Source organism: Planococcus citri, chromosome 2 (assembly GCF_950023065.1).
Source record: "Planococcus citri chromosome 2, ihPlaCitr1.1, whole genome shotgun sequence".
In the NCBI taxonomy this organism is placed as follows: Eukaryota; Metazoa; Arthropoda; class Insecta; order Hemiptera; family Pseudococcidae; genus Planococcus; species Planococcus citri.
Genome location: NC_088678.1, coordinates 58,053,625 through 58,077,324, shown reverse-complemented (window position 1 = coordinate 58,077,324; position 23,700 = coordinate 58,053,625). Strand labels below are relative to the sequence as shown.

General features: G+C 39.7%; 2 protein-coding genes across 2 annotated transcripts in view; both read left to right on the top strand.

Annotated features, from left to right (window-relative positions):
* Galphao (G protein alpha o subunit) overlaps window positions 1-23,700 on the top strand; it is a 129,717-nt gene that overhangs the window by 48,176 nt on the left and 57,841 nt on the right. The window contains exon 4 of the mRNA XM_065351639.1: window positions 17,507-17,667. Coding sequence (XP_065207711.1) covers window positions 17,507-17,667 — 161 coding nt within the window. The remainder of the gene's footprint in view (window positions 1-17,506; window positions 17,668-23,700) is intronic.
* On the top strand, window positions 5,258-9,922 carry LOC135836666 (papilin-like). The gene is made up of 3 exons (XM_065351638.1): window positions 5,258-5,337; window positions 5,431-5,926; window positions 6,046-9,922. The coding sequence occupies exons 1-3, from the start codon at window positions 5,287-5,289 to the stop codon at window positions 8,427-8,429; spliced, it is 2,931 nt and encodes a 976-aa protein (XP_065207710.1). The 5' UTR covers window positions 5,258-5,286; the 3' UTR covers window positions 8,430-9,922.

Genomic DNA, 23,700 nt, shown 5'->3' with positions numbered 1-23,700 from the left:
AAAGTTGAAGTTCGCGGACCCGAATAACATTCCGAAATTCAGAGGTCCGAACTACACCCCCTCGAACCACCAGTTGGGTAAGATCCGTAGGGCGCTGGTAGAGATGCTAGAACACGAGATTGCCGAAGAATCGGACACACCCTACATAAACCCACTGGTACCCAACGAGAAAAAAGACGGTAGCATCAGATTGTGTCTGAACCCGGTCGAGTTGAATCCTATTTTGGAGGTAAACTACAACGAGGCCGGACTGATGGATAGAATTGTAACGTCGGACGAGGACGCTAAGCTTTTTAGCACCCTCGATTTTGTCACCGGATTTTGGCAGTTGATGCTAGACGAAGAGTCACGCAAATACTGCGGATTCCAGGTCGACGGACGCGTCTACCAAATGATCAGACTGCCGTACGGACTGAAGATATCTTCAGCCGAATTTGTCCGAATGATCAACTTGATTATCCCGGACATGGCCGGCGTAACAAAATACGTAGACGACCTGCTCCTAAGGGCGACGACGTTCAAAGAGATGCTCAGACTGCTCGTTACGATCTTCTCTAAATTGCGAGAGCACGGACTCCGTCTTAATCCAAATAAATGCAAATTTTTTGCTGGAAAGACGAACCATCTTGGCTACACCTTATCTCCTGGTCGTATAGGAAAACAAAGTAAGAAAATTGAGGCCTATATGGATTTTTTGAAAAAACATACTTGGAAACGGACGGGTAAAGTACACCTAGGTAATGTGAAACAAGTCCTTGCCTTGATAGGCTTAACTGGAATTTACAGTCGTTTTATTCCTAACTATCAGGACATAGTTAAGCCGTTGTACGAGCTGACGAAAAAGGGCGTGAAGTTTCATTGGGGTCCGGAACAAGAAAAGGCCGTTGAAGAACTGACGACTGAGTTCGTCAAAGACTTTGAAGTAATTGCCCCAAAGGCCGGATACGACCTGTACTTAGACACAGTCGCGACGGAAGACACCATCAATGGTGTACTCTATCAGAACATAGACGGCGAGGATAAGATCGTTATGTTCACCAGTTGCGCGTTAAAAGACTACCAGACGAGATACACGGCGATTGAAAAAGAAATGTACGCCTTGGTTCGGATAATTGACAAGCTACAGCTCTGGGTGCACGGACGTCGGATGCACGTTCGAAGCGACATCCAATCCATCGTGCATAAATTTACGACGCTTGCGAAAGTACACCGCAAGGCCGCTGGTTGGATAACCCAATTGAATTGTTATGAGCTCATTTACGATCTTAAGCATAAAGTCAGAGGCGCTTGGTATGGTATCAGGGCTCCGGAACTGACCATATACAAATGCAAATGGACGAATATGCTACCTGAGAAGGTGTCACTGGTAGACCTAATCAAGGACGAAATAATCGACCACTTGAGACGAATTGATATTTTCCAGAAGAAGGATCGGATGTGTTCGAAAATCATCCGAAAGTTGATGGCCGATGAAGTCGATATGACTGCCAAGCAGCTGGACTCCAAAAGGAAAATTCAACAAAAATACGCACTAGTCCGTGAAAAAGACATAGACGTATTGTTTCGAAAGTTTCGAGACGGGTCGAGAGTGCCTGTGATGCCGGACGAGTTGTTCCGAGACACGGTGGTGTACCTACACGAGATGTACGGACACATTGGAGCGAACAAGGTCGAAATGGTCTTTAAAAGGCTGTACTACTCGCCGAACATCGTCAAGATTACAAGAGTAATCACCAGTGAGTGCTTGTTGTGTAAAAACAACAAGGGGTATAGCGAGAAGAAAAGACTCCAATTTGCTCAAATCGAAGCCTACACGATCGCGGACGTCCTGTCCGCCGACTTATGCGGACCAATCGCCAATGAAAGCGGCGAACCGCGGTACATGCTGGTAGTGAAGGACGTGTTCACTGGAAAGGTTTGGATCCAGCCGCTTGAAAGTGTCCCTGCCGATAAGGTAGTGAGAGCCATGGAAATCGTGCTCAAAGACGTTGAAGACAAAGGCTATAAAGTCCGAAAAGTCATCACGGACAATGGGTCGCAATTTACGAGTTCTAGTTGGAATGAGCTCTTACTCGGACATGACATTAAAGTCGGACACACGACTACCTATAACCCTCAGTCGAGTTTGGTCGAAAGGACCATGAGGATAATAGGGGATAGGCTAAGAGTTAAGATAAATGAGAAGCCTGAAAATGACGATTACAGCCACCATGGTTGGCACGTACACGTAAAAAAGATCGAAGATGAAATCAACAACACCCCTACCGAACTGGGCGTAAAACCTAACGAGGTATGGGGCATCGAAGATCCATTTTCAGCAAATCTACCGGTCAAGACGAATCAGACCAATGCTAAATTCTTGCTAAAGAAACTACAGCAAGACATGATTGCAAACAATCCGCAATCTGTGCCGAGTAGTTTACTACTTGAACACCCTATGGACGTTGGTCAACTAATTAAAGACGAAGATGGTTATTACTGGGCTGCCGTAGACGGGGCCTGTTCGAATAACGGGTCCGCGGACGCGGTGGCTGGAATAGGTATAGCCTGGACGCCGTCCGGAGAACTAAACGTCTCCGAACGCGTCCGACACCCGAATTACAGAGCGACGAATAACCTGGCTGAAATTATGGCGCTGGTCAAAGCCATGGAAATATTCTTGAAGGCTGGAATCCGCAGGGGCAAGATCTTTTCTGACTCTTGTTACCTAACTACGGCGATTAATTACAATGCCGAAAAGTGGCGGACGAATGGCTGGAAAAATGCCGGACGCAAGCCGGTATGTCACCGCGAAATATTCCAGCAAATTCTGGAATTAAAAGACAAATTTGAACGATTCGAGTTGAAATATACTCCAGCCAGAAGCTTCGATCGAAATAATTATACGGCCGATAAACTTGCGAGAAAGGCCGTCTATACGCAGGAACTACTGGAACTGCGCATAGATGAAATGGACGATAGACAGGCGTTATTAAATTATATACGTGAGAAACGTAAGATTCAAAGGTCAAAAGACGAGGTCGCATTTTATAAAATTCACGGTGACCCTATTGGTTATCAAGAAGGCGATATGGTAATGCTCACGGACCACAGACAGTCGTCTTACGGCAAAGGCGTCTCGAAGAAACTCTTTCCGAAGAGATACGGTCCGTACCTGGTTAAGAAGCACGTCGGACACAATGCATACCGTGTCCGAAGCGTCGCGGACGAATCGGACGAGCACATCGTGAATGCGAGACAGATGTCGATATATCTTACGGTCGAGCAACAAAAACAGCTCGGAGAGGATCCGAAGCTCCAGTCGAAGTCGGACACGCGTCCTCTCATCGAGAAAATAAAGGAAAAAGTAACGCCGAAGGAACGTCCGCAACACGAATTAGACGAAGAGGAGGACGAAGACGTCCTCGATCTAGAAATTCACGATCAAGTAGCCGAAAGAGCTGCCAGACAGCTTGCACGAGAGCAAAGACGTAAAGAGTCCGAGCAGGACTCGAAAGACCAAAGACTTAAGGAGTTCGACAAGCTGAAAAAGAGAGCCAGACGCGAATTGGACCAAAAAGAACAGGAAAAAATTTGAAAGTGCATAAAAAGGGCCGTTGGTACTAATCAAGAAGCGGACAAGATATTACAAGACGCAGAGGAAAAGTACCAGAAAAGAGCTCGTAAAAAAGACGTTTCGGAAAAAGAAAATACAAATCCGGATGTAGAACCAAGTACAAAAAGAAGGAAGAAGAAGACGGTAAATTATCTAGCAATGGATAAATTAGAAGGTCACCATCGAATATCTTTCGTACATTTTTACAACAGGTACGAGGACTTGGTCGAATAAAAACATGCAATAAATTGGTCGAATTTGGAAAAAGTCAGAATTGGCTGGAAAAAGTTGAATCTTGTCGAATTTCACGTTACTAGGTAACGAAAATTTTCGTGTTGTTTTATGTATGTTATTTGTGTCGTGTGTGTAAATATATTTTATTGTTGAGTGTGTGAATTTAGCCGTTATTTTAGGCACGTTTTATCCGTGAATCGAAAGATTCATATTTTAATCGCATCTTTTATAATTGAAAAAGGTGCAAGGACGCGTTTATAAACGAAAAAGACTCCATACCTATTTGTGATAGTCGATGGTACCTACCAAATTGGTTAACTCGCATCGAAAGGAAAATATCTGCCGATTATAAAATGTTGAAATTTGGTGAAATAGATAACAAAAGGCAACGAGAGTTGGTAGAGATAACGACGAGTCGGAATACAATGGGCTCCGACCGGCCGCCATTTTGTACTGGTTTAGATAACGCTCGATGCACTGAACGCATATTCGGTGGTGGAGTTTGATCATTGTTGATTTGTGCTTGCGTTGAATACAGTACTTTGTTGGTTCGTGTTCTCGTGGCGTTTTTTCTGCTTTTTGGTGTAATAATTGAAGCGGCGTTAGGCTTAATTAAATGCGTTCTCGTGTAAATACAAAGTAATCGACGTTGGTTTTGTTTTATTCTCTTTTCGGTGGTGTAAAAGGCGCGTCCTTTCGTGGTATCTTGCCGGTATTCGTAGACGAGTAGAGTAGCTTCACAGAAGGTAAGAGTTGATTTTATTTTCTCGTCGTGTAATTAAGCCGTGTCGTTCGGTGTATGTCGCATTTGTTGAGTGAATTTTTCGAATACTAATCGATGTCCGTATTGTTTGTACCGCGAATGTAGATCCTCTGCTCAAATTGTCGAAGAAGACAAACGTCGGACGTGTGTTGTCGTGGTCAGATCGACGGATAGACGAGTTTCGCTTCGAATCCGAAGAAGACGGCTTTAAGGTAAGAAATAGCGGCTACCGTCTAATTTAGTGTCGCCGTAATGAAAGGCATTTGGTCTCACGTACCGTGACACACGGGTAGAACCAATAGTGATCATTGTCTGTGCTCTTGTTCAAAGGTCTTTCTGATTATTGGGCGCGGACGTCCTCGGACGTGTCTTGGACCTGAAAAACAGACGTGGTCGCCAGTGTTGTGCCGCAATCGGAGGATAAGATATAGGTAAGAAACGTCTACCTGCGTGCATGTCTCAATTTCGTAGAGACGCCGTGCTAACTGTTATTTGTCTGACACAGGTGTTGAGACCCGGATACTGGTAGGATTCGGACGCAAAAGTGTAAAATTCGGTAGTGCCTGAAAAATAAGAAAATACAGGTAAAGATTATTCGGTTACTCGGACGCTTGATGAATAAGACGTCTCACCCAACTCGGACATTTTTTCCTTGCTGTGCAGGTCGACAGTTGCGTCTACGTATTACGCTAAAATGAGTCAATCGAAGTCGAAGACGGTTTACCAGCCCACGCTCAAACGAAAGGTAAAGAACAGCCTCCGGAAATGCGGATCGGATGATCTCCCCGATAATTACTAACGACGTCCTGTCCTTCTTTTTGTTTTGTCTTGTCTCTAGATTGAGCACAGGTTGCTGATGTATAGAGCACTCGGCTGCGTTATTTGCGATGGGGTCATCGGAGATGCGTCGAAGGCGGATCTCAACAGTACTGAGGCGGTTTGTGGCACCTGCGGCCATCTGTACCACACCTCATGCCTCGCGCCCGTCCGCGATTCGTGCGAGACGAATGATAACGACATGCCGCAGTGCATCGTCGAGGACTGTGTCGGTACAATCAGTAACGAAGACCTCCGCGTCGTTGGCGGTATTTGGCGCGAGTTCCCGCGGGTAAGCTCGGATGAATACGTCCGTCTCGTTGAGGATCTCGACGATAAGAAGAGGGAAATCGCCCGTCTCCGAGACTTAGTCGAAGAGACCGAGAAACTCGTAGCCGAAAAAGACGAAGCGATCTCCAGCTACGAGTCGATCCTGGAGGACAGACAGTCGAAGATAGACGAATTGAAATTTGAGCTGGACGATTATATCGAGTCGACCAAGCCTGCGGCTAAACGAGGTAGGTACACGAATCTACAGCCGGAGAGAGGAAGCGTATTCGAAAGGATACCTTACCGAAGACTAAGCGCAGTCGAAAGGCTGAACTAACGTCTCCCTGTCTTTCTTTTCTGTCCACAGTGGTCCTGCGAAGTGACGCCAAAGCGGACGTATCAAAGGCCGATGCCCTAAAGAAGGCGCTGACCACGGTAAAGCAGGCCCCGGTCGTGAAGGCAAGCGCGACGACGACGAAGACGACGGTGACGGTGGTAAAACCGAACGTGACGACGACGAAGACAACGGTGACGGTAGTAAAACCGAACGCGCCGACGGCAAAACCGGCAGTGATGGTGGCGTCCAAGCCGAAATTATCGACGGCGACGTCAAGTACAAAGACGACGGCACCGGCGAAATCAATCGAACTCAAGACGGCTCAGAAGTCAACAGCGACGGCCGCTGCGAGCACCGACACGGGCGCTGATAAGACGGAAGACGCGCCGAAAGAGACGCTTAGCCTGTCGTATCAGGCAATGGAGAAACCGGCGGAGACACAGTCAGTAACCACGAAGTCGTCGGCCGCTCCGAAGCCGGGAACTAAAAAACCCATCTTCGACATCGAGGCAGTGAAAGCGAGGCTACCGAAAGTAACGTTGACTAAGGCGCAGCGCAAGGACTCCGTGCCTCAGAGCGAAGCGGCAGTCGCGGAAAAAACTGCGAAGAAGCGGCACGCCGAAGCGAAAAAGCCGAAGAAGTCGAAACTCAGGAGTGAGTACACTCTAGAAGAGCTGAAGGCAATCCGCGAAAAGGACGCGCGCCAACACCGCGAGAGACGGGCGTTGAAAAACGCAAAGGTAAGTGTCAAAGAGCTAGCAGACTGTGGTCTCGATCAAACGTTCTTGTCTAATTTATTGAAATATGTCTCAGCTGGCCGAGATGCGACTAAAGAACTCGCAGACGAACCAGTGAGAGGAGAGACAAGCGACAGAGAGTCCGCACCCCCTTTGCATGGGGTGGCGGACGAGAAAACAGACGCGATCGCGAGAGAGACGGAGGCGGACGTTCAAGACGCATCCGAGCAAGAAGCGGACGCTCAAGACATTTCCGAAAAAGACGCGGACGCGCCCATAGACGAACCGATAGCCGAGGCTACAGACACTGTCGAAGACAGCGCGGCGACCGGTGCGAACGAGACCAACGGTGAGCAGGCCTGCGAACCAACGGCCAGACCATCCGACGAAACGACGGACAACACTTCGACCGAAGCAGCCGCCGAAATAGCCGATGTCTCCGGCACTTCGGATAGTGAACCAGACTCGTCTTCTAGTTCTGGTTCGCCGTCCTCCTCCAGCTCGTCCGATTCGGACACGTCGGGAAATGAACGAGTTCCCAACCGCCGCCTTAGTTGCGAGAAGAATGTCTCCAGCTGCCCTCCTACGCGACCGAACACTCCTGCTCCGGAATTACCGATTGATAACGGAGACGCACCGATGGGCGATTTACCGAACGAACCCCGGCAAGACGAAGAACAGCCGGCGGACGTGCTCAACGAAGACGTCGACCCGAACCTCGCTCGAGAGATTTCCGAACAACCCGTCTTGGCGCCGTTGCTGCCCAGCCCCGAGCACATACAGGTGACTCTGTTCGATAAGCCACCGATTTGGCTTAATGCGCCTGTGACTCGCCGAAACTTTAGCCAGTACGTTACAGCAAAAGGGATCGTCTTGGACGGTTCGATACCGGACGCGGACGCCCAATTATACCAACCAGTCGGAGAGCGGATGTTTTGTTTCCCGAAATGGGTCCGCGATGACGTCGTCTATTACAGCCTGAACGGATATTTCCCTCTGGGTGAAGCTTTGGCACACGCAATCGTACACGAGCCGATGCGGCACGACTCCCTAGAAGCTGCAGAATGGCGCTGCCACCCGCTCGCAGGAAGTCGAATTCCAGTCTTTTCCATCCGGAAGAACTTGGAGAACGAAGTCGGTGTCGTCCCTACGAAGGTCGTACTGGCTGCGGGCCAGAAAGATATGGTGAAGGGACAGGTCGAGAAGACGACGACGAAGATCACCGCCTTGTTCGGTGACCTCTACCTCCGTGGCTGTCGCCATATAATAATGTTGCCACTCATTACGTATCAGGGCTGTGAAACAGAGCGGTACGAAATTAATCGTTGGTTGGAACAAGCCAACTCCAAGTTTCCAGGAAGCTACCGGTATGCCAGCGAACTCGTCCCTATAATAGAAAGTTGCCGTCCCTGGTCCAAAAAGACAGGGCTCCCTTATTTGAATCCTCACCAACATTATGAGATTCTGGCGAAAGTCGCCGAGCTGACGATCGAGGAAAGAAGGGTTTCGGAGTCGACGTATCTCGCAAGAGGTCCATTGCCAAGGATCAACGAAAAGTCTCGGGAGGACTCGAGAAGCTGGAGAGCCGATCAGGTCGAGAAAGAAATGGATAGACACAGACGCGGACGCGGAAACAGACAGGAAGGACGCGGCAGAGGCAGAGAACAGCGCGGCTGAGTAATCGAGCTTCGGACGGCCGAATCTAGTCGAACTTTCGGGTATGTTTCGTATTCCTTTTAAGTTGTAAATTTTTTTTTTATTTTTTATTACCTCTATCATGTTTTGTATGACCCGAAGTCGTTTTGCCTCTTTTAGGCTAAGATGTTATTTTCTTTTTTTGTTCGCTGTCGGTGTCGTTGTCGCTACACGCATTTTGGCGGTCATATTTTTTGTTTTTTCTTCTATTTTATTGGGCGTAGCTGCTATTGTTCGGTCGTAGTCGCGCTTCAAATCAGTCGGGTTGTCGAGAAGACAGCAATTCTTGCTTGGAATTCAATGTAACGAGGGTGCGGACGTTAGTCACGAAAGGACGTCTCAGTCGATGTAAAGACGTCTCTCCTAATAAGTCGTTTTCTCTCGGTTCGCGTCGTATGTTTTTTTATACCGAGTTACCTTGTGTTCCTTGTACCTTTGTTTTTTTTTATTTTTAGTACTGTTGCCATTTATTTTTGTATAATATGTTTTATCAATGGCGACTTATGTTTTTTTTTGTATGAAAAGACCCTATCCGACGCTGTTTCTCGGAAGGGATAAAAGTTTTTTTTTCTTCTTTTCCTTTGTTATTGGTCGATTTAGATCTAAGAAACTTATGTCGTATTCTTACGAGTTTCTTGTTGTATTTTCTTTTTGCTATTATTTGCCTATGTTAGCACAACCGTTTACGTGTTTTGCCGGTTTACTATTGTAAATAACCTGTGGGGATGGACGGAAAGAAAGACTTGTAAAAAGAAATAAAGATATTTTTTGCAAGTACTCACCAATTGTCGGCTTTTCTTTCCACGGACGAACTCGGAGCGAGACACGAAAGACTGGTGAACAGACGTAAGAGTGAGTGACTGGATGCAGGAACCTCGGACGTCGAGAACACCTGAAAGGTACAAAAAGACTTCACAAAGTAAAGTGAACTCGATGTAACGGTAAGAGTGAGTGCGAATAAAGATACGTCCCGTGGTCGTAAGTGCAGGTTGAACATCCTCTGACGACTGTAAGAACGAACGGACGCAATCTCCGGACGTCACAACCGGACGCAGACGGCATGACAGATGCTGGGTAACAGACGTTGATCACAGATGCTGGAACAGACGTTGTCGCGGATGTAGACAGACGCTGATGACGGACGGCACAGGATGCGAAACCTGTAAGCATAAAAACATGCCGGTGAAAAAGATGGCACAAGTGTGCAAAGACGTTAAATTTTTCCTCCCTTTAGATAGTAGGAAGACATCGGCAAGAATTCCAGTTCAGACAGTGATCCACGGACAAGGAGAAGGACGTCCGATCCCAGCGAAGTCGGACGCATCCGCGTAGACAGTTACGCCGTCGGTGACTATTTGTATTATTTTATAACTTACCGTTTACTTTGTACCTTTATTACTGATTAATCTTAAGCTCGCGTTCTTTGTCGTTAGATTTAGTAAATCTTCTGCCGGACGTGAGTAGCTAGGTAGGCCACAGAGGACGCCTGAACGGACGAAGCGGGGCAGCGGTCCTCGATACTCTCTGGACGGACGGGATGTCCCTCTTAGGAGGCTTCGACGCCCAGACGCACCTCTGGCACGCGGGACTCCGCAGCCGGGGCATATGTAGAGGGTATTCGAGGACCCAAAGTACTCGCCATAGCAGGGAACTTTATGCCCTGTAGTCGAGGCTGCACTGCGTAGCAGCGCACTCTGGACGGACTAGTTCGGACAGAGTGCAGGACGAACGAGACGAACGTCTGTGGCCTCATTACTAAAATTATCTTGGTCTTGGTCGCATCTCATGCAGAAGTGCAACGATTTATCTTTGTACACTGACGAAACGTGTCGTATTACGACTTGGAAATATTACCTTGTATTTATCTTCGATTAATCCAATAAACAATGGAATTGTATTAGTTGTTCTTTCTTGGTAATATACTAGTTAAAGGTACCTTGCTAAGCTTTGGCTAGGAAGGGTGGGCGGTTGTTCCACATTCTAACTTGTCCGGTCTTGGACGGCAAGTTAGAATCCACATTTACCTTTACAATCTAACGTCATATTCGTGTTAAACGTTACCAAAAACATACAATTCGATATATCATATGCCCCAGATTTTTTTTCGAAAGTTTTGCCCCAAATTGGGGGTGGGGGTGCTCTCCCTCCATTGAGAGATCCCATCTCGAAACTTGAATATTTCGAAAAAGTATCAAAAGGTTCATCTATGGAAATTTTTTCAAAATTTTAAATGGTAGCTCCCACTTACAGCGCAATTTTGAAAGTTCAACTTTCAAATTTTGAAAATTTCAAAATGCTTTAAAAGTTGAAAATTCAATACGCTTTCGAACTGTGAAATCATTTTTGATCAAAGTATCATAGTTTTGGAGGAATGTGCTGCGGAAGTTGAGTACCTCGAGACAATGTGAAAATAATGGAAGCCCCCCACCCGCCCCCTGAGGGAGCTGGGACCAAACTGATTGCGGGTTTCTTATCTACTGAGTGACTAGATATTGTAAACAAAATTTGAGCAAAATCGAAAGACATGACTCAGAAACGTTGGTCGAATTGACATGGAATGACCCGAACACGAGTATGGTTTCATTTTTTTCAATTTGATTTTTCCACACCTTCGGACCCCCCCCCCCTCTCCCAGAAAATTGTAACCAACTTGTGCGCCATTTTAAATAATATGTTCTGTAGATGCTGAACACAAAATATGTCCTCATTTTTTGATTTAATCCTTTGGCAGCGTCCCTACTACCCCCTCAATTCGGGCTAATTCTCGTGAACCTGTACACAAAATCGTGCAGTTTTAAAGCCGTAATTTTAGTTTGTGAGGGTCCAGTTGGAATTTTAAAGAAGCATTTTTTTGGATTCTCAAAATTTAGTTTCATCAAATTTTGGGAATTTGTTTTATAAGCAGCGTTTAAAAAGTTCAACTTTATCTACTGTGTATCGAAAAATTCAAAAGTTTCGTCTTCGTTCATGAATAATTATCATTTCAGTCTTATCAAAACGTATTATAATATTCGTATTACAAGTATGTAAAACTTGTGTCTAATTAGTAATTATTTAATTATTGTACAACGAAGATTAAACAGACCGATGAATTGTGTTTTCATTGTAAGTAGGTAGATAGGTAGGTAGAGGTACAGGTAGGGTATCGCGTATATCTAAAAGTTTGAATTTTGGTCTTCGTGACTGTAGGTACGTTGTTCGCGTACTTACAAAAACTTGAGTGAAATGTTGAACGTGCACCAAGTTGGGTTATAATTTATAAATAATGCGTGTTAAAAAGGAAATACAGCAACAGTATTTCGCAGGATAACGCTGAAAGCTATTAACTTCAACCCGATATAACCTGTTAGATTTCGTTGTTTTACTTTGGTGGTACGAGTAAAAACATATTTTCGGCGTTGCGGTATTTCTATAATTCGAAAATAGCGAATTTTATTTTAAGATATTACTACATTCTATAAGTTAGGGCAAGTGTAGCTTTTTCAAAAAGTTTTAGAACCAGTTCTGAAATACCTAGGTATAAGTTTCCTGTTATATGAATTCGAAAATATAATAGGTAGATTGCTTTTGTATGTGGCATGCTTGTATTATTCTCGCGAAATATAGGTAATTTTTATTTTTACATCGAAACGCGTGGGTCGGTACCAATAGTCGTATTCAGGTGAATATGAAAATGTATATCGTAAAAATACGTACGTATATTAAACACGATACGCGAACGAATGTGTGAAAAAAAAGAAGGGTATAACATGCTAATAAAAATTTCTATAGCGAAGTACCATTTTGGGACTCGTAAGTTTATGTTTGACATGGCGAAATAAATAAAAATAACGATAGCGAGCTAAATTTTATATAAATGTGTCGTAGCGGAGAATTCGTTCAAATGGAAAGCATATAGGTATAGTATACCTACTGCTCGCACAGTATAGTACATATACCTATGTAGAAAAACCGTGAGCAACGTTTTGACAATACGAAATTTTCGCACGTGGATAAACGTCTCAAATATCCAGTTCAAGTTTTCCAGTTAACTTGGTGTAGAACGTTAATAAGTGGAAAGCTTCGATGTGTTATTCAATATGATACCAATATACCCTTATACCTACTCGACTACTCGTACATCGGATTTTACAGCGAGTACTATAAAATTATATGGTATATCGGGTGTCCTAGTTTGTCAGCTGGTTGTAGAACTCGGTAGTTGAGAGATCAAATTACAATATTTTCAACTCGCGTGCTCCTACGTGAAAGTGAAAGGATGTTGGAGGCCAGTGTTTCTGAAATTGTAACTTTTTTTCAAAAAATTCAACCCTTCGAGTAAAAAAATCCAGACGACTGATTAAAATTTTCGATTCTCGAAAATCAAACTATACAAAAAAATAAAATGAAAGGATGCAGAGGTATTTGCTCTTTCGTTTTGACTTTGAACCGGAGCTTTACTCAATTCTGTGTAATTGATAGAAAGAAATTAGGACGTGACAAAAATATCATAAAAGCATTTACCTACACAAAAAATTCATTTTTCGAATTTTGATGAAATTTGGAAAATTCGAGCTTGGCTCATGATAGAAAATGTAGAAACTTGACCCAGTTGAGACAGAAGCCTGGAATTATGTACACGACTCATTTTCAACCTCTCGTTGAAAGGTGGAGGTTTTGAGCTATTCTGGTACGTTCAGTAAATTTTTGTACATTATGTACTTCTAGTTTATAAAAAATTCAATTGGAATATATACCTCATATGTAGATATTTTCAACTGGAATCGTAAGGTGCGTTGCTAAAAAAAAATTTAATGGACCTTCATTTTGAGGCAAAAGTTACTCAGAAGATTTTTTAATTTCAGGGGTGCTCCTAGGGAGGAGATGTGGGTCTTCGAAGAGAATGATGAAAAAATCCTGTTTTTCTCGCTCTACCGCCTATCCAGCCTGTTTTAGGGAAACTGGCCAATTACAAAAAATATTATTTGAAATTCTGCGTCGACCTAGGTAAATTTTCATCAAAATCCAAGACCACTTTTGAGGTTCTGAGCGATTGAAAAATTGCAAATCACTCATTTTATTGTATAAATTCGTGTTTTGAAAATATTTTTGTCCCAAATATTTTGCATTACCTATATAATAATACCAAAACATCAAAAGCTATCATTTCTGAAAAAGGACAATTATTTTGGAAGACAGTGATGCTATTTTTTTGGTCATATTAATAGCAATTTTAAAAAATCGAGCAAATTACGTAAAAATGCTGGCAAAAACTTATCAAATTGCTCGGATTTGTATACATACAAATATAAGAGAACCAAAATTGGCACACTGTTGTATGTACCTATTCCGAAATATGTACTTGACCACGTTTAGAAGTGATATCTTTCTATGTTTTAGTTTTATTAATACGCAATATTTAGGAAGAAAATATTTTTAAAATACAAATTTAACATAAGGTAAATGATTCGCAAATTTTTGACCGTTCAGTATGTAACTACTCTGAAATTGTTCTTTAATTTTGACGGCAATAGCCTTGCTCAACGCAAAATCCCAAAATCTCAAATACCGACTACCTTTTGGAACTGGGCTCATTTTTCCAAAGCAGGTTGAGTCGGGACCACAGCAAGAAAAAACACTATTTTATTTTTCAAATGCCTTCTTTGAAGACCCATATCTCTCTGAGGAGAAAACTTCATGAGCTAAATTTTTTTTGAGCAATCTCCAACTCAAAATGAAGGTTCTCAGTGAATTTGGTCGAAATCCTCCGACATTTTTTTTTCGCGATCCATTTTAGTGAATCGATAGTTTACAAAATACAAGTAATATTATACTAATAATTTTTTCGAATAAACTGATTTAGTACTAACAACCTAGCTGAAAAATAGAATAGAAAAATGAAGGGAAGGGAAGGGGGTAAGGTCTAGTGCCAATTACGTACTAAATTGTACCATTTACCCATAAAAAACTTCGTAAAAAAGATCATGAAATCCACAAATTCGCCTCCAAAAAATTTTCAACACTCCGTAATTTTCCAAAAATGCAATTTTTGCAATTTTTTCAAACTCAAACTACTCAGATACAATTTACAATTTTTTTTCTTCTTTTATGTACCTGACACTTTTGAAGCTTTACCTATTGATTTTGATCACGTGACAGTTTTATTTCTCGAGCTCTACGGAAGCTGAACATTCTTATTGCAATGCCAGACACAGGACATGAACAGTTGAAATTCTGTTACCTATAGAAAAAAATCTACTCATTACAGTTACGGGATAAAATTCTCAAAAATCCTATCGAACATTATTTTACTTCCTTTAAAAAATTATCCGTTACCTACACTTTTTGTGTCGAAAAATTCCTTGAAATGAAAATTTTGGTTTCTAGGGTTGAAAAATATACAGCATTTCAAAGGTCGAACCTCCTCCTCCCCAAAAAAAGCGAAAGTTGAGTGATCTAGGGTGTCAAGTAAGCAAAAATGCTTTACAATTGAAAATTTGCAAATTTGTAGAAATATGATGACTTCTTGGAAAAGTTAAATTTTTGAATTATTGAAAAAGTTGAGAAAGGTGAAATTTGTGGCTGATAATTTCTCGCTAATCAAACCAGAATGCCTGACATGTCTTTTCCTTACCTACCTTTTCGGAAAAATTAAAGTACGAAGGATGGGAGGTGTACGAGACTAAAAAGACGATGATACGATCGAAAAGCTTCGTTTAACCAACGACAACGTCGACGTAGGTAATTAAGATTTTTCACGGTTAAATCAGCGTTCGCGTCTGGCACGTATTCGCGTAATTTAGCGCATATACATGCGAGTAGGGCTGTGTGTGTAAGTAAAGGGCGCGGCTTAGTGTGCAGAAAATTAAAAGACATTCGTCGAATGGTGCTGGGTAATTGAAAATAATAATAAAGTGGAAATAATCCGAACAATTAGCATTATCGGGTCATTAAGCTTCGGCATAGGAGCACGAGTTAGGCATATCGTATTACATAAAGTAGTTAACCGACACTTCTCAGCTTCCTATGTTTCCATGGTTACTACATTTGACGTCACCGAACATCTCACGTTTTTAACAAATGAAAAAAAATGTACAACTGATGCGTTCTCTGGTTGGAAATTTGACCTTTTTATTTGTCTATGTATCGCGTACATAAAGTATATACCAAGTGTATACTGATTTGGTCGTATTATTTTGCTACTGTGGATGTACCATATACAATACATATTTTGGGTGTAGATATTGCGACTGCTATTTTGTATCTGTATAACTAAAGAGATCCTGTATGTGTATCTCTGGCGGCCGTAGTGTACGATATTTGGAACATGCCAACGAGACGATCGATCCGTGAAACTTGACCCTTTCATTCATAAACGGGCCGAATTTGAACTTCGTGTATTCGCGTTCTTGGTAAAATTTGAGTCGCACTGGATCACAATGTACACGAGAAAATGTTGAGAAAGCTTTCGTATATACGCGAAAACAGCCCTTCAGGGATTTGTTTTCTCATACATCTGTAACTGAATTTTTTTCTGCTCTTTTTTTACGCCGAGTGTAACAACAATTTAAAATATGTTCGCGAATATAAATTTTCAGCGCGAAATTCATTTTCTCGTATTAGATTATATACGAAAAAAAAAAAAAAAATACACCGAGTCGGATCGTGTAATCTTGGTATTATGTTTCGGTGACCCCCTTTTTTCCTGCATATTTTTTTCTATTTTTTGATTTCGTCTGCTTCTGCCTTTTTTTTTTTTGCCTTTCCTCGTGCCTTTTGTATGTATACTATACTATACTTACTCGTACACGTATCATAAATGTGTATGTAGGTAGTAGGTACTAGGTAGGTCTACTAGTACGGTAGAGCAATAAAACAAAAATGAGAAATTTTTTTAAAAATTTCTGCCCACGTGATTTTTTTTCCCTCTTTTCAAGAGGGGAAATTTGTAAGTATTTTATTGAACGAGAGAAGAATATGGTGAATTACACGCATTACATAAATTGAATTTTCTTCTTCATTGTATACAAATCGAATTCGATATTTTTAGTTTAAAATAATGTATTAACTTCTATTTATCATTTGAATGACGCTAATTCATTTCTTTTCTCGGTCTTCTCTCTCGTGAAAGTACGAAGCAAAAATGAAACAAAAATAATATATCAACCGAAATTGACGTCACGCCGAGTACTCCTACCTATACGGTGTGACTTCGTCGGTTGATATATTAAAAAAATTTAATTTATTTAAAATACTCGAACGATCGGAGTTGAATTTTCGAAATTTTTTTCTCCGAATTTGTTTCTCGAGTGTACTACGAGTTTTAATAATAATTTTTTAGCATAGTGCTACTCGTATAGATGAGTTGGATTCGTGTTGGATTATTGTTACGATTCAATGACCTTTGTTTTTTTCACGAAATATTATGATTAGATTTTTCATTACGTAGTGACAAGTTATCACGAATTGTTATTCATCATAATATCTAATTTTTCACTCTTAGGAAGGTGGACACAATTTTCAAAATATCATTTTTTACTTTTTAGTGGAGATATTTTGAAATGAACTCGGAAGAGAGGGGGGAATGAGATGAATGTCCAAAAAATTTGAAAAAAGATATTTCCTCCATTTCTGAACGTTTTGTTACTGCATTGGATTAACTGGGGGAGTTTTGAGGAGGGGGGAAGTCTCACGGTTCAATTTTTATCCACTCGAGAGAAAATAAAAAAGTGGGGAATTTTTTTCTCTTTAAATCCAATTACTTGAGGAGGTGGGAGGTGGGAGTGCAAGATAGCGAAACTTCAGTTAAAAGCCACTCTGTTGGACACGTGGAGGAGTTTTTCCTTTTTCAGTCGCTGAAAAGTGAAAACCGGTTTACTCGCCCTTCTACTGTCGAGCTTCAAGTTATTATTATTTTTTTAGAATTAGAATTGATTGAGCTCTCCCCCCCCCCTTAAAATACATATTTACTGATGTTGATTTTTATTTCGCAATACGAATATTAGATAGTATATTTTTTTGGAGTAAAATTATATGTTGGTAACATTTATGAATGATTTTAATCTGTTTAATTTTTACAGACGGATTCAAAAATGGTATTTGACGTTATCCAACGAATGGAAGACACCGAACCGTTTTCAGACGAGCTTTTAGCAGCTATGAAAAGGCTTTGGGCTGATACAGGTGTACAAGAATGTTTTGGTAGATCTAACGAATATCAACTAAACGATTCCGCTAAATAGTAAGTTGAACAAATTTTACTCGTTTTCTTATCCAAAAAATATGTATAGCCTACTGCCTACTTCTACCACCAACCTATACTTGATTATATTTCATCTAAAATAATGGCGAATTCAACCTATTAAAAAAAGGAAAAAGAAAATGAAAGAGGAAAAAGACGCGTTGAAGACGCGAGGAACCACAACAAGTGTGTGTATGTATTCGGATGAAAATGGCCAGATATTTAAAATTTCATTCGCGCCTTTGTAGTAAGAAATCGTATAGGTACTAAGGATGGAATGTACCTTATACCTACCCGACGACGAAGGGTGAAAAGAAGGAAAACTGCAATACAACGTTGTTGTGTAGTAAATTTTCGCGCAAAAAATAAATTGAACCAGGCGAATACGACGACGAGCCCAAGCCGGTATAAAATGTAAAAGAATTTTTCTTTGCACGTTGCCATTAATTATAAATGGGAAATGCGTATCTCATCATGTTAGGCGATTGAATTCTGTTCTGGTTTTCCTTTTTGCTTGGCTGCTGAATAGAAAGAAGATTGCATCAACCCTTGGTTCTTATTAGAATGTAAGAATGGCAGAGAAGCTGTCCTTTATCCTCAACACAGCACAGCGTAAACAATGGGGCGAGAAAATGAAAATAGTACATCTGGGGGTTTTGAAAATCGTGCCAGTGTTACCACTCGCCCTAAAAACACGATACGAGAGAAGCATTTTTTTCTTATTTTTACCCCGTTGAGTGACCTACTCGTTTTACTCCTCAGAAGTGTATAATTTGAATTGCTCTTGTTGAACTCGAGACGGCGCGGCGGCTGTGGAGAATATCGTCGAGTGTATTTTTTCCTACCAGTCTCATCATCATCTTGAAAGAGTGAGAGAGCTCGTCGAACTGTGACGTAAAAGAATATAAGGATATTAAGCGATAATTTCATTTGTAGAAATATTACTACTTCATCGAACAACGACGCGACGACGCGCTTCTGTAAAGAGAATTACTACGAAGGTGAAATCGCGAATTATTAGGTTTGAAAATTTTAATTCCGAATCCCAACGAGTTGTTAATTATTCAGCACGTCGAAAGCGCCAAGGTAATTACCTCGAATCGATTATTACATTTCGCTTATGGTATCGTGGCGCCTTTTCAACGTGAACAGTAATTTATTGTGCGTGCGGAATTAGGTAATGTGCATAGATAAACGAAAATGACGGTCTTTTTTTATCGAGTCTATGAGTATGAGTCAAATGATCGATTAAGGCGGCTCATATACTTATATTCGGTGTTTTTTTTTTTGACAGAAAGTGGTGAGACGTCTTCTGTGCTCATTTGCTTAAAATTGTTTCTTTTTATTGGAGAAAAATGTTCGTGAAATGTCAAACTCTCTCTGGCTATAAAGTGTAAAGCGTGAGTAGATTCACCAAATCGCCAATTTCAACTCTAAACGAAGAGAAAAATCTTGAAGATTGAAAAATTTTCCATTTTTGTCTCCATTTGTTGTGATTTTTTACAGGAAATGATTTTATAAAAATTGTAGCTTCCTTTATGAGAAACGAAAAGAACCATCATTAGTATTTCTGGCCACAACTTTTTTTAAAAATGAAAAAAAAATTATTAAAAATGGAGAAATCTTCAATATTTTGAAATTTGCTTAAATTTTGTAAAATATTGAGAAAAAAGATCAAGAACTCAGGTTTTTAGGTGGGAAGTTAAGAATTAGATTAGTAAAATTTCTTTTGAAAAAACGAATGAATTTCTGTTATGGGGTGAGAGGGGGGGGGGTCAATGGAATCACTTAAGCTTCACTCGAGACAAAAAAGAAAAATATAGTCATTTTTTTCCTCCTGAAAATGGAGTTATTTTCGAGAATTGGGGTCAAGTATTGGAAATTTGAAAATAAGGTCATTTTAATGATCAGTACTCTTTACACTCACAAATTATACCATCTTTAGGAGATGAACATGAAAATAAAGTTGCATTAAAAACTATTTTCAAGCACTCGTAGATGTGAGCGAATTTCAAACGACTTGAAATTGCCTATACAAATTTTATACGCTTGTAAGTACGTACCTAAACGATGATGGTTGTCAGCCTTTTGCGGAAATAACCACGACTTGAATGGAAAAAAGTTGACGATTTTGAAATACATATACGATCACTTCGCCTCTGTCTCTGTTTGTGACACGTTGGCGTACCTACCTATAAATAATTATATTCAATTTATCTACTGTACGTATATTTTATATCCTTACCTATACAGTACGAAGATGTAGAAAATATGGCGATGGCTGTTGTTTTTACGACGATACGCGGCTCTGGAGATGGCGTCGCGCACCTAATGAGATATGTTTTTATTCATTAATGATCTAATTAACGTTGTCAAAAATTTTACCGGTGGCGTAAACGTCCTTGGATGTAGAATGAATCCCTTTTTATTGTTATAACTCAAGAAAGTAAATTAAACGAGCAGACAATGATTACGCGAAAAGGATTATTCGCTCTTTATGGCTTTTTGCTTTTCTTTCGCGTTTCCCAGAATGGTTTTGAAATAACTTTTTTCCTTTGGTGGGTTTTTTTCGTCCAATAAAAAACGTTGTCGGTTTTTAAAAAAAAGTTTTAGCTTGTGGTTAAAAAAAAAAAAGAAGAAAGAAAGAAAAAGGAAGAAGAAAGAAAAAAGAACACGAAACGACGATCGAGATAATTATTTCATTTCTTTGCGTGATTTATTAATCTTTTTTTAAGCCTTTTTTTTTTTTTTTGTCCACCGAAGAGATGTAAAAAGAAAAGCGTCATGTACAAAAGATGCGGTATTCTTTGCAACAATATATATTGGGGTTCCTGAACTTGAGGTTGACATTGCGTGAACGGCTATCTTGGCAAATTCGAGGGTTACACCGAATCGATATTTTTTAACTGTAAATTGTTGTATGGTGTGTGCTATCGCAATATGAGTTTATATGTACGAAATAAGAAACTAGTACGTTCTGTTAGGCTTTGAAAATTCGTAAAATTTTTATTCCCGTTTGGGGAAAAACACAAAGGCTTTTTTCTCGTTTATTGAGAAATTCGTGTGATGGGGGAATCGATTCGTGCGTTTGATGAGGTTTTATTATTTGTTTATATTGTGCACCAGAACGACACCCCTTAGCAACAAAATATTCCGTGTGATAAGGTTTTTTTTTTTATTAACTATTATTGCGACTATATTTTTTTAAAAATTTTTCAAAATTTGTTAAGTTCTCTAATAAAGAGATTATGCAAGTATAGTTTTGATTGTAAATTGAAGAGGGACTAGTTGTCATTCGTTTTAAAGTGATGCAGGTTTTGTTGTTGGAACAGTATTGAAATTCTTTATTTGCTGTCTGAAATCATACAAGTACCTTTAATCAATTAAAAAACAGGAAAAAATTCCAACTTTGATGTTGTATGTATTTTTTCAAGATCTTTCGAAAGGAAAATAACTGATGTAAAATTCTTCTGTTTTCTTTACTTCGGATTCAGGCGATTCTCAAAACGAAGTATTGTATGCAAATTTTTGTAAAAATCACTCGATTATTTATTGGCTAATTTCACATCATTAGCTCGATCGTGGTTGTGTTGTGAAAACTGGCGAATATCGTATAATTTTGACCAATACATATATTCATTCTTCCCAATAGGTATTTATAAATGACCTGAAATCGACGAAGTTGATTTTAATTATTTTGCGAGCAAAGTTTTCCATTATATACTGAAAGAATCGACTAGACATCCGGTACTTACGTGGAAGGTGCTTGAAAAATTTTTCTTCATCAATTAATGCTGTAATTTTTGATTTTGTATTTATGGTTTTAAAATAGAATTTTTTTCCCATCAATGAAAAAGATACTCGTGTTTGGGCTCGCTGGACGTGAAATTTCAATACAAAGTGATTCTCATATGGGACCATTGGGATCCTTTCCTTAAATTTGAGGAAAACACTCAATATTTTTGAATTTATGAGAAAGAAAATTGAGTTTTTCCCTCAAATTTGAGGAGATGCCCCTGTATTAGATTTTTTTCTTTGTATTATTGTTACGACGTTGCGAAATTCCACGTCCAACAAGCCCAAACACGACAACACGACTAATTTGTTGAAAAAAATTGTTTAGCTTATCGTTTGAAGAATTTACTCAAATTAAAGGCGGCGTTTGGGAGAAACTGAGTTCCGTTGTACACCGTCGAAAAGCTGTTGAAATTTGCGATCTAAAGAGTCCAAACATGGCCAATTTCTTCCACCATTAGTTCATCAGATTTTCTCAAAAAACAGGATTTTTTATTGGGGAGGAGGGGGTGAGCTGTACTTTTAGAGATGAGAAAAATCAATTCTCATCGAGTGTGCAAAATTTCCTTTTGATACCAGTTTTTTCCGTACTTTGGTCAATTTATGCATAATTTGCATACAGGCTACAACTATAATGTTACCTATAGATGGAAAATCATACTTGATGAGTTAGTTTTTCAAATTACTGGTTCATTTGGGTAGTTTTTGAAAAACAATGTTAGCTAGATGTATAATCATAATTTCTAAGTCGGTTTTTCAAAAAATATGCACAAATGTATTTTTTTTTGAAAATCAACTTTACAAATATGGAGAATCATAACTCATAAGGTGGTTTTTTAAATTGATGTGTTGATTTGAATAGTTTCTAAAGAACAATATTAGGTAGATAGAGAATCATAACTGATAAGGTGGTTTTTCAAATTGATTTGTTCATTTGGATAATTTTTAAATAACAATGTTTGGTGGAAGGGAAATCATAACTTATAAGGTAGTTTTTTAAATTGAATGTTCATTTGGATAGGTTTTAAAGAACAATGTTAGGTGGATGGAGAATCATAACTCATAGCGTGATTCTGTTATTTTTTCCCAAATCATTAACTATTTGATCAATTTTTAAGCATTTCAATTTTTATGATATTCACCTTATGGTTTTAACAAGTTTTTTTTACTATATTTTAAATATTTCAAAGTTTATAGATTCGTTCGCAATTTTTAGTGCTATTTATGACAATTTTATAGTTTTACTAGATACATCACTTTGTGTGATTTTTGTAATGTTTCATTTTAAATGATAGATATTTTTTTCGGCTTTCATAAAATTTTAGCTAATTTTCAAGCGGTTTTCAAATTTTTGTTTTCAATTTTTGAGGAATTGTCGCAAAATTTGAACCTTTTTTGTACGTTATTGAAGGCAATTTCGCCTTTTGAGAATGAGTATGTCTAAAAAACAAAATAACGTAATAAGTAATTTTCCAATTGGATTTTTTTTGGATTTTCAGTTCAATTTTGCTCAACAAAAGCCTATTTTTACTTAATTAGATGAGAAACCCCGAAACGATTGATGTTTACAACTCAATAGGTATTCATTCTCCAATTTTCTGCATTTTTATCGTATAGGTAGCTTACTTTCAATCAACAGCTGTCATTTCACTGTTTCAGTATTTCCACTTTCTCAATTTGTTCCCAAGTTTGAAAAATCAAAAAAAAAAAAAAAAAAAAAATTACGCTCGAAAAAAAAAGATTTTCTCCCTCGGGGTAAAAAACTATCCCATCCTGAGGACATGTAATGGATTTTCCACTCTTGAGATTGAAATGTTCCAAATACGAAATAGGATCCTTGAACTGGAAGTAAATTGTGTTAGATCACAGCCGACTTTTTCCAATTAAGTTCGGTTTAGTAAACAAAAATGAACTCGTTTCATTTAATTGGTTCTGTCTTCCTTTTAAGCATCGCATCGTGCGATCGTGGGTGTCTGTTTGAGCCCAGAGGTGATGTAGGTAGGCAACAGGTGAAATTCTGTCCTTAGCCCACAACGTTACTAAAATAACTCAGCCATCATTCAGGATAGAATGAAAATGAATCAAGAATACGCGAACCCTGGTTTTTTCAGCCTTTCTCTCAGGTTCCCTTCTCATTCGTTTGTTTAAAAAAATAAAAATCGCGAATAAAATGTGAAAATTTTGATTATATGTACGTAAAAGTAGGTACCTATGGTATGCGAAGTATAATAAAGATTG

Bases quoted from the DNA above. Each gene is read 5' to 3' on its own strand.
- LOC135836666 (XM_065351638.1), top strand. From the start codon at position 5,287: ATGAGTCAATCGAAGTCGAAGACGGTTTACCAGCCCACGCTCAAACGA. The intron at 5,338-5,430 runs GTAAAGAACAGC...TCTTGTCTCTAG, and splicing joins AGCCCACGCTCAAACGAAAG to ATTGAGCACAGGTTGCTGAT. The intron at 5,927-6,045 runs GTAGGTACACGA...TTCTGTCCACAG, and splicing joins CAAGCCTGCGGCTAAACGAG to TGGTCCTGCGAAGTGACGCC.